Source organism: Nerophis lumbriciformis, linkage group LG01 (assembly GCF_033978685.3).
Source record: "Nerophis lumbriciformis linkage group LG01, RoL_Nlum_v2.1, whole genome shotgun sequence".
In the NCBI taxonomy this organism is placed as follows: domain Eukaryota; kingdom Metazoa; phylum Chordata; class Actinopteri; order Syngnathiformes; family Syngnathidae; genus Nerophis; species Nerophis lumbriciformis.
This window is the reverse complement of record NC_084548.2, coordinates 45,729,475-45,743,394: the sequence shown is the minus strand read 5'-3', so window position 1 is coordinate 45,743,394 and position 13,920 is coordinate 45,729,475. Positions and strand designations below refer to the sequence as shown.

Here is a 13,920-nt window from a genome sequence, read left to right as displayed (position 1 = left end):
TAGGGCTGGAACATTATGGCCGTTCAATTCTGGAACTTTGGATTGTTTTAAATGTATCCAAACAAATGTGGCAGGCCTATTAAAATAAAAGGCTTTTTATTAATTTCGGGTTTAAACCAAGATGTACAATTACATACAAGAATGGAAGGGAAACTTTAATTGAATATTTTGCTAACTAAATGTATGATGTATTTTCCAAACATAATGAACGGTATTATGTGTGCTGGCTTTAAGCTTTCTGTGGTCCTCAACAAGATTTTGTTTTTGCAACAATAAATAGAAAGATAATGGCCTGAAATTTAACAAAACTGTTCAACTGGACCAATGATGATTTTCCCCTTTACTTATTTAAATATGTTGTTACAATGCTGGATACTGGTGTTAAACAATACTAAAGCGTCAAATCATAAGGTTCATGCATTGGGCGTGAGCTTGCACACAGTTTTGGATGGCTCTGAGCGCTGTTTTTGGAGGCTTTTTTTAACAGTGGGCCATTTGTAATTTCACAAGTTGACGAATGTACATACTTGGGCATCCTCATACATACTGTGTCGACCGTGACGGCCTCATCCCCCCCTATGCTCAGCCAAGACTGCTGCCTCAAGTTTCACTACTTGTAACTACTTCTTGTCCAACGCCCCCAGCACCTGCTCTGATGTCCATAAAATAATTACTTCAATGTTTATTTGTCCACGGGACTGTTTTGTTAAGAAGGGCCCCTAATAGGGTTGTCCCGATACCAATAATTTAGTAGCGGTACTAAAATATATATCGATACTTTTCCAAATAAAAGGAACTACGTAAAATGTCAATTTTGGCTTTATTTTAACCAAAAATCTTACACTACATTAAACACTCACAGTCAAAGAACCATTTTACAAGGTTAAAATATAAATGAAAAGACATTGAAATGGCAGAGAACGTCTTCCCTGTGGTCCTCGACTACCATCTGCACCGGACCAAACAGCAGGACAGGTGTAACAACTACATTATTACCTGTCATTACTTATAATTCCTTGTACAGATCTGAATGCTTATTGTTTACCTACGTTTGAAGCACAGGTGGTAATACTAATCGCCACATTTGGTGAGGCGTGTTTTAAAGCAGCGGTTGTGAGAGTAGCATATGTGTGTGTGCTCCTTTAAAGAATGGCAGTATGTGGGGTGAGTGACATGAGTAAGTGAGTGGGCAAGTTAGGAGAGCATGTGCAGGAGTGTCAATAGCATGGTGGATGTCCGGTTGTCCATCCATTTTCTACCGCTTGTCCCTTTCGGGGTCACAGGGGGTGCTGGAGCATATCTCAGCTGCATTCGAGCAGAAGGCGGGGTACAACCTGGACAAGTCGCCACCTCATCGCGGGGCGATGTCTGGTTGAAATTATAAATAAAGTGACCAAGTTGTAACTAATCGACGGCCTCGTCATTTCGACCAAAGAGCGCAGCCTTTCAGACCCGTTGTGAAGTGAAAGGTCTCCCCTGCTCTCCTCGACCACGGTCTGGGAGCCGACAAGCAGGAAAGCTGTAAAACAGTACTTGCAACGCGGTGCCTCCCTGTTTACAGCGTCACATTTATTGTTAGTTTTGAAGCCCAAATACCTCCATATTGCGCTTCACGCACCCTCTTTATTAACCAGTAGAACTGTAGGTTTTTGCTATTTTCCCTCTCCAAGATGTTATTACTTTTATGCACTTTGTGTGTGCGTTTTGACACACAACATCATGCGCTTTGGCTGTCATCACCGCCACAAAGCGGCACTCGGATGAAAAAGCTGTACCGGTACTTTTCAAAGGTGGTATAGCACAGATTTTAATTGATTAGTACCGCAATACTTTATTAGTACCGGAATACCGTACAACCCTAGCCACTATGAAATTAGACTACTATTGCTAAAAACAGCTTTTTAAAATGCAGTTCTATATTGATCAGAGAGTGTGCAGGAGTACCTAATACTGTGACTGGTGAATCTATGCAAGTTTTTTTTCCGACTGTGTCTAGGAAAATTTAAGTGTACATTTTCAAAAGATAAATTATGACACTTTTCAAACGGGGGTGTGGGGAGCATTTTATTTGCATCTATGGGAGCGCCTGTTCTCAAGACATGTTTGCATACAACCCCCCCCAAAAAAATGTCTTATAATGTCACTGTGCAAAAATTTACACTAAAGTGTGAAGTGAAGTGAATTACATTTATATAGCGCCTTTCTCTAGTGACTCAAAGCGCTTTACATAGTGAAACCCAACATCTAAGTTACATTTAAACCAGTGTGGGTGGCACTGGGAGCACGTGGGTAAAGTGTCTTGCCCAAGGACACAACGGTAATAACTAGGATGGCGGAAGCGGGGATCAAACCTGCAACCCTCAAGCTGCTGGCACGGCCGCTTTACCAACTGAGCTATACCGCCCCAAAAAAGCATACCCAATACATATTATCTAGACCAGTAATTCTCAAACCTAGTGGTACGTGGGCTAATAGTACACCAAATATTTTATTTAATATTGAATTGACGTGACTCGAGCTATTACCAAAGGTTTTTCAAATGGAAGTCATTATAATCAGACTACTGCAGGTCGCAGTCAAAGTCCAAAAAAGACACAATCAGAATCGTCTTACTCTGTCATTTCTACCACCCAACACGCGTGGGAACTGAATATTCTCCACATTCTCCGCTTACTTCTCCTCCCAGCCAATCAACACACAGAACACATTTAAATAATATTCATATTATTTTCAGTGGCATAAATATTAAATACACTTGTTAATAAATACAACCTCTGTGGCTTTTAATATTTACTTAGGCCTACTTTTCTATTGTATTGCAATGTTGGTCATTATGGTGGTACTCGGAGAGCCAAGTGTTTTCTGAGGTGTTACTTGGTGAAAAATGTTTGAGAACCACTGGTGTAGACCACAAGGACGCATGTTGAATGTAGATAGAATCATCAGGGGTCCCCTTCAACATGTTCTACTTTTAAATCGCCCTTGGAACAGGGAAAGAAAAACAGACTACACACTCACCCACCTGGGACCCTTTTTGACCCAACTGACACCCATTCTATAACAAATGTTTCTATATTTAATTTCTTGACTTAAATGGCTTTCCGAAGTAAGTGCATTTTATTTATAAATCACTTTTCACAGATAAAATCACAAAACGCTGTACAAAACATAGGTAAAGTAAAACAACATCCATCCATCCATACAACAGGGACAACATCATAAAAGGCTACAAAGTGGATTAAAAATGATAGTTAGAAGGTGCATTAACTAAAAGCTTTACTGAAAAGAGAAGTTTTCAAATGTTTCTTAAAAAGTTTCAATACAGTCAAGATCACGGAGGGACTGGTGCAAATTGTTCCAGAGTCTGGGAGCTATAGCCTGGAATGCCAGGTCTACAAAAGTTTTAAAATGAGTTTTCGGGATCTTCAGAAGACCATGGCCTGAAGACCGGAGGCTGCACCCTGAAGAGTAGGGGCATAGCAAGTCACTTATGTACTGAGGGGCCCCACCATGCAACGCACGGAATGTCAGGACTAAAATGTTAAACTCAATGCGGAATTTAACTGGAAGCCAATGAAGACTGGATAAAACGGGGGTGATATGGGCTGTTCTGGGTGCACCGGTCAAAAGTCTGGCAGCCGCATTTTGTACAATCTGAAGTCTCTTTAGCGTTGACTTTAGAAATATTTCTGAGATGATAAAAACAGTTTTTGGTCCGTTGACGACAGTGACCCTCCAAAGACATTGACTGATCAAACACAACCCCAAGGTTTCTGAGGCTGCTTTTAACAGATGCACCCAGAGCACCAAGGTAGTTCTTGATTAGGGGGATCTTTTTTATCAGGGGCAATTATCAAAGTTTCCGTTTTGTTTGAATTTATCTGGAGGAAATTTGAGGACAACCAGTTTTTAATACAGGATACGCACTCCAAGAACTCGGATAAAAAGTGAAACTCTGAATCATTAAAAGGAGCATGACAGTTGAATATCAGCTGCATAGAAATTATAAGAAACATTTTTAAAACTACTGATCAACCTCCCAAGCGGCATCAGATACAACAAAAATAAAACAGGCCCGAGAACAGAACCCTGGGCCACACCACATGACGGGTTGAAGGTGATCCCCCTCCCCCACTCCCCAAGTTCAGTGATTGTGTCTCCCAAAAACCGCATATTGTGTTTATGCCAGGCTGACCCTGGGTTTTATTTAATTTGTTTAACAGCACTAACATGAGCCTTGGCTCCAATGACAAGCAGAAATAATGTACAAAGGTTTTCACCATTTCTGTGCCATAGAACACACAAAAGGTATGCTCATCTTTGGGAGCAATGATTATGGCACACTGCTGCAGCATTGCTCTTGTTTAAATCACAGTATTTCCCTTCTTAGACAGAATAGACATCGGTATCACTTATGAGCCGCTTCTCATGAAATGGAAACTTACACAGGTGCACACGCCTCTGGTGTTGTAAAATCCTGGTTGTTCCTCACCTGTGCGGACATCAAACTAAGTGGTGTACAAAGCACAAGTGTTTCTTGATCGAAGTGGGTTGCTGCTTGCTTGAATCGCCAAGAGAGCCAGCAGGATTGATGTTGCCGAAGGATGCAAGTGGCCCTTTTAAGTGACGTAAATGTAAAGGGGCTGCTGATAGTCCACTTGAATACAAGATGTAGCCATGTAACTAACGCCCGCAAGGCGAACATGAAGCATTGTTTATGTATCTTGGAAACTGAATCCATTGTCCATGTTACTCATCTGACGTCAGACAAGAGAATTTGCTAGGTGTGACAGATTTCATTGTCGTTTGCGAACACGTTTTCTGCTCAAATGTTTTACGTGCACCTCGCTCAACTGCGGCGACTAAAAAGACGCCACTTAGTTGACATCCAGAAGGAAACCTCTCGTTGCTTTCATTTGCTTGCTTCAACTCAGGATATAGCTTGCTAGCGTTAGCTAACACTATGTTAGCTTTGCAATGCTTCGCTTTATAATGACCGCAATTATTAGTCTCTGGCGGCATATTTCCAGCAAAGGTTTGTAGTAGGAATAATTATCGCGCTCTTCTTCATCATAAATGATCATTAGTATGCGGACATGGTTAGCTAAGTTGCAGCTAGCTTGCTTGTTTTTAATGTATATTTATGAAACTGATATTATCCGTCCATTAAACGCTGTTTGAATACATTTATGTTTGTTAGTCGCTAAAACGTTAATTAGACCTTAATATATGCTATTAGAAAAATAATGATTACGTACTTGATGTTGAAGGAGAAGGAACAATTAGGAATGAAGGACCGCAGCTCCAAATGCCAGCCGTCTTCTGAGACGGGAGTGCAGTTTTTTCCTCTAAAATGCTCTTCCACGGTTGCCAGGTTGGATCCAAAAACACCCCTTTACCAAATTTCCGAATCAGAGAGGAAATACGCTGTTGTTGCTTTCTTGGGATGTCATGATACATTAAAACATATTGAATAAAATACATTTACCGAAAATACAAACGTATTTTTTTTAATATTTTCGATATTGCTGACACCGTATACAAAAAGACTAAAGCACTGGTTATAATGATTGAATATGGAATGTTATAAGCTGTTTTTTCCTTTATAACAATCGATAATAACAACTCTAGGGTAAAAACATACATTATTCAACATTACCAAGGAATACGTTTTATACATTGAACGCTACCAATAAATGACTTAATCTAGAATATATTCAAAATTACACAGGAATTGTTCTATTATTAAATGAATGCAGTATTTGCTTTACTTGTCCTTATTTAATGTGACCACTTATTCTAACGTATTTGTTGTCTGGTTATTTCTAAGAATTTGTATTTTATTTTATTCATACAGAACTTTTGTATTTAAAAAAAAAAAAAAATCAAACATATATATTTATTCATGTCCCCTTAACACTGCACAAGGTATACTAATTCCTAACCTGTATCCCTTTTAATATTTTTTTCACCAAGTGGACATTCCATGACAAAATGTAAGCAACCAAATATGGAGTGAATGAGTAAAAGGCTAGCAGGATTGAATTGGATGCACTTCTTCATACTCGTTTTAGGACATGTTTAATTGTGCAAATAAACACGCTCTATTTTATTATATTATATATATTTTTTTAGGATTCTGTTTTTTTTTCATTTTATTTTTTATTGACATCCAGCATCAGACATTCCTATCCATTACATCATGTTTACATACATAATATATCTGTTATATATCTGTATTCCCTAAATGTCAAAATTAAATGTTTTTGTTTATATCCCAACCATGCCACCACCCCCAAAAGAAAGAAACAGCAGGAAAACAAAATAGTATTTGCATATACATCAATTAAAAAAATAAAAAATAAATAATAATAATACATTATTGATAATAATAATCAGAAATAAAATAAAATAATATAAACAAATGTATATATATATATATATACACATATACACATATACACACACACACACATATATATATATATATATATATATATATATATATATATATATATATATATATATATATATATATATATATATATATGTATATATATATATATATATATATATATATATATATATATATATATATATATATATATATATATATATATATATATATATATATATATATATACACACATATATATGTTTCTTCATAAAAACAAATAAACTATACGATACTTATTTTTTCCTAACTGCAATTAAAATAAGGGAGCGGGGTTTTGTTGTTAGACGTATAAACTACCTGGCAACCCCAAATCCATGTCGTCATTTCCGGTGTTGAGCGCAATGGTTCGCTTAGTTTGCTGCCTTGTGTCGCCCGTTTTCAAGATCAGGTCGTTACAGCAGTTATAAAGTACTTAGCTACTCTCTCTTGGAATTACCCGCCAACACCATGAGAAGACGTCTTAAAGAAGAAGTTAATGTTTTTTAAATGCCAAAAGACTTGTAGCTTATATCTGAGTCGGAACAAGGTGAATGCGGAGACGTTTGGACTGACCCGAGGAGTGGAAGACGGCGCCTCAAAATGGCAACCCCCTATGTTACAGATGAATCTGGTAGGCCTGGTACATGTGGCACAGCCGTGTCAAATACATGTCAATCATGTCCGTTAAATACCAAATATTAAGCAATTGTTTTCTGGGTCAACCATCTTACTTCCAGCTGCTTGGTCTTTGGTGGCAGCAACGGTCCTGCATTGTTTTCACTCAGACGTTAGCAGCTTGTTAGCACGTTGCTATCTCCTCAAACATCAGTTTGTGCACTGCATATATATATATATATATATATATATATATATATATATATATATATATATATATATACAAGACTTACTACATTTTCAAACACATAACGAAAGTGTGCACAAAAGTCAGAGCCGACAACGGAGTTAATAATTATATTTTCAGTTGATGAAGCGCAATGGAACACTCTCAACGCAGCCTTTGTTTTAAGTAAATGGCTTTCCATGAACAATCATAACTTATCATTAAAGTCATCAGTAAACAACTGTTATCTTCATTCTCCACGAGGGGGCAGCATGTTTTTAGACAACCCGACTCAAAAAAGCATCTCACAAGAAGGAGATGAAGTACAGTATTTCAAATGTTTAATAACAAACCTGCTCAGTGGCCTTGTGGTTAGAGTGTCCGCCCTGAGATCGGTAGGTCGTGAGTTTAAACCCCGGCCGAGTCATACCAAAGACGATTAAAATTGGACCCATTAAATCCCTGCTTGGCACTCAGCATCAAGGGTTGGAATAGGGTGCTGCATCAACAAAATGATTCCCGAGCGCGGCCACAACTGCTGCTCACTGCTCCCCTCACCAAATGCGTGTGTGTGTGTGACTATCAGTGGTACTTTAACTTGAACTTAAATGTAGACTAAACTGGAGTTTGATGAGATATCACACTTCAGAAGCATGACAATTATCAAGACATTTATTGAAATCTGATGGTTTGCACAAGGCATGTAGCCCGGTGCAAACAAAGCAGCTATTGGAAGTTAACGATCGGAACTTTTTTAGGGTCGGTGGTTAGCTGGAGCGTATTCCAACTGACTTTGGGCAACAAACGAGTTACCCACTGGACTGGTCACGAGTGAATCAGTGCACATTTTTTCAGGGGCGCCATTTCTACATACAGCTACAAAAAGTAAAAACAATTTGCAATAAATACCGTATTTTCCGCACTATAAGCCGCCCCGGGTTATTAGCCGCACCTTCAATGAATGGCATATTTCAAAACTTTGTCCACCTATAAGCCGCCCCGGACTATAAGCCGCGCCTACGCTGCACTAAAGGGAATGTCAAAAAAACAGTCAGATAGGTCAGTCAAACTTTAATAATATATTAAAAACCAGCGTTCTAACAACTCTGTCCCAAAATGTACGCAAATGTGCAATCACAAACATAGTAAAATTCAAAATAGTGCAGAGCAATAGCAACATAATGTTGCTCGAACGTTAATGTCACAACACACAAAATAAACATAGCGCTCACTTTCTGAAGTTATTCTTCATTCGTAAATCCTTCGAATTCTTCGTCTTCGGTGTCCGAATTGAAAAGTTGGGCAAATGTGGGATCCAAAATGGCCGGTTCCGTCTCGTCGAAGTCATCGGAGTCAGTGTCACTGTTGTCCAGCAGTTCTGTGAATCCTGCCTTCCGGAAAGCTCGGACCACAGTTGTGACCGAAATATCTGCCCAGGCATTTACGATCCACTGGCAGATGTTGGCGTATGTCGTCCGGCGCTGTCTGCCTGTCTTAGTGAAGGTGTGTTCGCCTTCGGTCATCCATTGTTCCCACGCCGTTCGCAGTCGTGATTTGAATGCCCTGTTGACACCAATATCCAGCGGTTGGAGTTCTTTGGTTAATCCACCCGGAATGACGGCGAGTGTTGTATTTGTGTGCTTCACTTGTTTTTTGACACCATCTGTGATGTGGGCGCGCATAGAGTCGTATATCAACATGGACGGAGCTGTGTGAAAAAAGCCACCCGGCCTCTTCGCGTAAACTTCCCTTAACCACTCGCTCATCTTTTCTTCATCCATCCATCCCTTCGAGTTAGCTTTTATGATGACGCCGGCTGGAAAGGTCTCTTTTGGCAAGGTCTTCCTTTTGAATATCACCATGGGTGGAAGTTTCAGGCCATTAGCATGGCAAGCTAGAACCACAGTGAAGGATGACTTCTCATTCCCTGTGGTGCGAATATTCACCGTACGTGCTCCCGTTGTATCCACAGTATCCACAGTGCGGTTCACAGGAATATCAGTTGCTGTGAAATAGTAATCCGTGTGAGGATGGAGAGATTGCGTCTTTTCATGAACCGGATCCTTGTCGCTTAGTAGGAGCCATTTTGTGGTCTTTACAGATGTAAACAGGAAATGAAACGCGCGCTTTTTCTTCTTCTACGCGGGCGGGTGGTTGCTTACAGTAGAAGAAGAAGCGCTTCCTGTTCTATGGGGGCGGGTGCTTACCTTGGCGGTTGCTTGCGTAGAAGAAGAAGCGCTTCCTGTTCTACCGGGAAAAAAGATGGCGGCTGTTTACCGTAGTTACGAGACCGAAACTTTATGAAAATGAATCTTAATATTTATCCATATATAAAGCGCACCGGGTTAAAAGCCGCACTGTCAGCTTTTGAGTAAATTTGTGGTTTTTAGGTGCGGCTAATGGTGCGGAAAATACGGTATCTTGTTTTTACAATATGCACGGAAAGTAGCCAGCTTTTCTTTAAAGTCTTTAGGCAGTTGCTGTGAAATAGTGGTCCGTGTGCGGATGGAGAGATTGCGTCTTTTCATGAACCGGAAACACCAAGAAGCACCACCTTTAAAATCATCCAGGTGAAGTTCGCTTGCTAGCGTTGTTGCCTTCATTCGAATAGTGATGGTGCTGACACTTCTGCTTGCTGCTCTCTGCTCAACAACCCACTGTTCGAGTTTGTCCTCCAACAGTTGCCATCTTGCTTTGTTCCCTCGGAAACTCTGTTTTGTCTTCTTTACCTGGCGCAGGTCATCTTCTTGCTTCCTCCACCTACGCACCATTGATTCATTTATGTTATATTCTCTTGCTGCTGCTCTATTTCCGTGTTCTTCGGCATGACTTATTGCCTTAAGTTTAAATTCTGCGTTATACGCGTGTCGCTTAGTAGGAGCCATTTTGTGGTCTGGTCTTTACAGATGTAAACACACAAAGGAAATGAAACGAAAATCCGCGCGCTTCTTCTTCTTCCGGGGGCGGGTGGTTGCTTACAATAGAAGAAGAAGCGCTTCCTGTTCTATGGGGGCGGGTGCTTACCTTGGCGGTTGCTTGCGTAGAAGAAGAAGCGCTTCCTGTTCTACCGGGAAAAAAGATGGCGGCTGTTTACCGAAGTTGCGAGACCGAAACTTTATGAAAATGAATCTTAATATTTATCCATATATAAAGCGCACCGGGTTAAAAGCCGCACTGTCAGCTTTTGAGTAAATTTGTGGTTTTTAGGTGCGGCTAATGGTGCGGAAAATACGGTAATACATATTGTGAACGTACAATTGCACCATGCATAGACAAAACCAAAACGCCCTCTGCAAGGCTCCACGCCATCGTCTGCTGGCGTCTGATACATGCTTATTCAGCCAGGCCGACAGAAGCTCGTCGGCGCTCACGCTAGCTCCAAAGCACCGTCTCTTCCTCCGCATCTTCTCCGATCTCTGGGTGAACAAAGTAACGTTTTTCATACACGGTGCTTTAGTGCAACAACAACCATGAAAGGATTAGCCAGCAACCTCGCCTGACCTGAACTCCATAGATTCGTTATTGTCAAGAGGAAGATGACAGAGAGAGACAGACCCAACAAGCAACATAAGCCCATACATAAAAGAGATCATGGAAAATGAAATGCGACGGTGGATATGCCTGTTGAACCAGTGAATGAAATCATTTTATTGTCACATAACATTATTATTTTCCTTGCTCCTTCCTATCCTCCTTTTGTTTTATTGATGTTTCCTTTTTGCTTTAATTTGTTTTTGCCTTTTGGTTTCGGGCCCCTTTGGGACTGCGCAACAAGGGGTGACTTCTGCGCTGCTTTTTGGTGAATTTTTCGATCTGCCTTGGGGGAGACTTTTGGCCATGGTAATTTTTGCACCGTGGACCAGCTGCTGGCACTCTGCCACACTGAATTCCGCGTGGAGAGACTGGAGGAGATGGAGCGGAAGAGACAGGGTGCTTTGGAGCTAGCGTTGAGCGTCGGGATGGACAAGTTTCTGTTGCCCTGGCTGAAAAAGCATGTATTGGATGCCTGCAGATGCCAGAGGGTGTTTATTTTTATTTTTGTTGTTGTTTGTCTGTGCAATCATATGTGCACAATATGTTTTTTGCATTTAAAAAAAATCTTTCGTAGCTGTATGTCGAAATGGGGCCACTGAAGTAGCAGCTGCTTGCATAATCCCCTCTTGTTTTTATGTACGTTTACCTTATTTTATGGGGACTTTTTGTATCTGCACTACCACCAAATAATTCCCCCATTGTAGGATAAATAATGTCTAACCTATGTACCTACCAGTTGTGAACGCGAGCCACCTTTTCATGACATTGAGCAGCTTTTGAATGCTTTTTAACCTGCTTCAGTTATGACTGTCAACATCAATAAGTGGCTAAGTGTTGACAATCTTCCTATAACGCCATTCCTGTTTTTCTTTAGGAAAATACATTGCCGCCACTCAGCGACCGGACGGTTCGTGGAGAAAACCACGGCGGGTAAAGGACGGTTACGTCCCCCAGGAGGAGGTCCCAGTGTAAGTGAGCGTGACGCTTCACCAAATTGTGTAGCAAAAGACGAGGCCTATTATTTTTTACTATTAACATTTCCTCATTCTGTTTCAGGTATGAAAACAAATATGTGAAGTTCTTTAAGAACAAACCAGGCCTTCCGCCAGGGATGAGCTCATCAGACGCTGAAACACCAAAACAACATTCAAAAGTTCCGGGATGCGTGGACGGCGACACAGCCGGTCTCTCCAAGTCGGCCAAACGCAGCATGAAACGAAAAGAAAAACGAAAACAGCAGCAACAGCAGGAGCCGGAGGAGAACGAGAACGAGGACGTGTCGTTGCTCGCAGATGCTGTCGAGAACGCCACCATCTCAGCGGGCAGCGAGCCTTCCCACGAAGCCAGTAGGCCAGTTGTGGCTGCTTGTGAAGTGTCGTCAGACCATTCCGACGCAGCAGAAAAAGCCAAGAAGATTAAGAATGTGAAAAAGAAGCTGAGGCAAGTGGAGGAGCTGCAGCAGAAAGTAGACTCAGGGGAGGTAAAAGAGCCAACGCCGGATCAGCTGGAAAAGTTAGCCAGGGCGAAGGCTTTACGAGACGAGTTAGAGCAGCTGGAGCACGACTCATGAAGCACTGAATGGACACTTGGACTAAACTCGGTCATCTTCATACTGACACAAAGGAAACTGAGCAGCTATGATTCCAGCCTCCATTTAAACGTCTCCTACCTATGTGGACTTCATGATGAACATCAAGTCGGACCATCGTGGATTGTTAACATTTTAGACTGATGCTCATTTCTGAACATCTTTTTTTAAAAACAACTTTTGTTTTGTTTTTCCATTTTTTTACCTTTTTCAAGAACATGTTTGTGTTCACAAGGAAATATAGTTGTTGATCTGTGTGCTTTTAGAATGATGACAGCCAAGGCATCATCTCCACCATGAATTAAAACTACAAGCTGCAACAAAACGATTGTATTCTGCCTTTTTAGTCAAAGTGGGCACAGGCAGCAGTTTTATCTTCAGTGAAGGCAGCACGGATTAAGATTAGGATTTATGTTCCATCCATCCAACCATTTTCTACCGCTTGTCCCTATCTCAGCTGCATTCGGCCGTAAGGTGGGGTAATTGGTGCAAATTAAGAAAAACTGGCAAGACCTTTGACCTCACCTACCTTTAAGGTTTTGATCTACTCTTCAGTGATAATTGATCAATAATCAAACCAAATTGTGTATCAAACGTGACGTTTTATTGAACACAAATGATACATTTCCTTACTTTTAAATTGTATACGAGGGTGTGGGAATCTTTCTACTTTCAAACCACCCTGGTTTGAAAGTATGATGTTTTAGGTAACTTATTCAGAAGTAGTTTTAAACCTACTGTAATTTACATGTAATTCATTTCCATAATAAAGACAACCTGACCAATACTAGGAAGAATGATACTGTACCTTTTAGATGCGGTCTGGATCGAAGTACTTGTGTATTGATTGAAGTCATTCAGAAAACTATACTTGGATTGTTTAGGATCGGCTGTAGTATGATAGGATATACTTCATTTATTCCACAATGGAGAACTTGTGTGGTTGCAGGGCAAATACAAAAAGTCCACAAAAATAAGAAACAAAATAGAACCATTAAAGAACAAAAAATTAATTAAAAGACCACAAGCTTTTGCAACCAGCTGACAATTCACTGGAACCATTTGTACATACAGTTGCAAAAGTAAAACAACGAAAAAAAAATTGCAATAAATAATACATACTGCGTACATACAATTGCACCATGTATAGACAAATAAAACAAAAACACAATTTCAACACCCACATATATACACGGTGGTCTCTGCAGTGCTCCACGCCATCGTCTGCTGGGGTGGGTGGCAGCATAGCCCCAACAAAGCAACCAAGAGAGCCTACTGAATTCCTAGGCTGCCCACTAGCTCTCGACCAAAGTCCGGTCTGTGTTATGAGTGAGAATCCATCCAGCGAAAACCGAAGTTTCCGATACATGCTCATTCAGCCAGGGCTGTGTGAAGCTCGTCCATTCAGCTGCTCACCGCTACCTTCTCTTTCCCCACATCTCCTCCGGTCTCTCCATGTGGACTCCGGTGTGAAAGAGAGCCAGCAACTGGTTTCCGGTGCAAACATGGCCATGGCCAAAA

At 40.7% G+C, this 13,920-nt stretch overlaps 2 protein-coding genes across 3 annotated transcripts in view; one reads left to right on the top strand and one right to left on the bottom strand.

Annotated features, from left to right (window-relative positions):
* spats2 (spermatogenesis associated serine rich 2) overlaps window positions 1-5,365 on the bottom strand; it is a 28,046-nt gene extending 22,681 nt beyond the window's left edge. For both annotated transcript variants that reach the window (XM_061984096.1, XM_061984106.1), the window contains exon 1: window positions 5,259-5,365. The gene's annotated coding sequence lies outside the window, so the exon portion shown is untranslated. The remainder of the gene's footprint in view (window positions 1-5,258) is intronic.
* A 1,403-nt stretch (window positions 5,366-6,768) lies between these two features.
* On the top strand, window positions 6,769-12,724 carry pym1 (PYM homolog 1, exon junction complex associated factor). The gene is made up of 3 exons (XM_061984052.1): window positions 6,769-7,067; window positions 11,686-11,779; window positions 11,868-12,724. Exons 1-3 carry the CDS (start codon window positions 7,037-7,039, stop codon window positions 12,379-12,381), a joined length of 639 nt encoding a protein of 212 aa, XP_061840036.1. The 5' UTR covers window positions 6,769-7,036; the 3' UTR covers window positions 12,382-12,724.
* The last annotated feature ends 1,196 nt before the right edge of the window (window positions 12,725-13,920 follow it).

Bases quoted from the DNA above. Each gene is read 5' to 3' on its own strand.
- pym1 (XM_061984052.1), top strand. From the start codon at position 7,037: ATGGCAACCCCCTATGTTACAGATGAATCTG. The intron at 7,068-11,685 runs GTAGGCCTGGTA...GTTTTTCTTTAG, and splicing joins CTATGTTACAGATGAATCTG to GAAAATACATTGCCGCCACT. The intron at 11,780-11,867 runs GTAAGTGAGCGT...ATTCTGTTTCAG, and splicing joins CCCCAGGAGGAGGTCCCAGT to GTATGAAAACAAATATGTGA.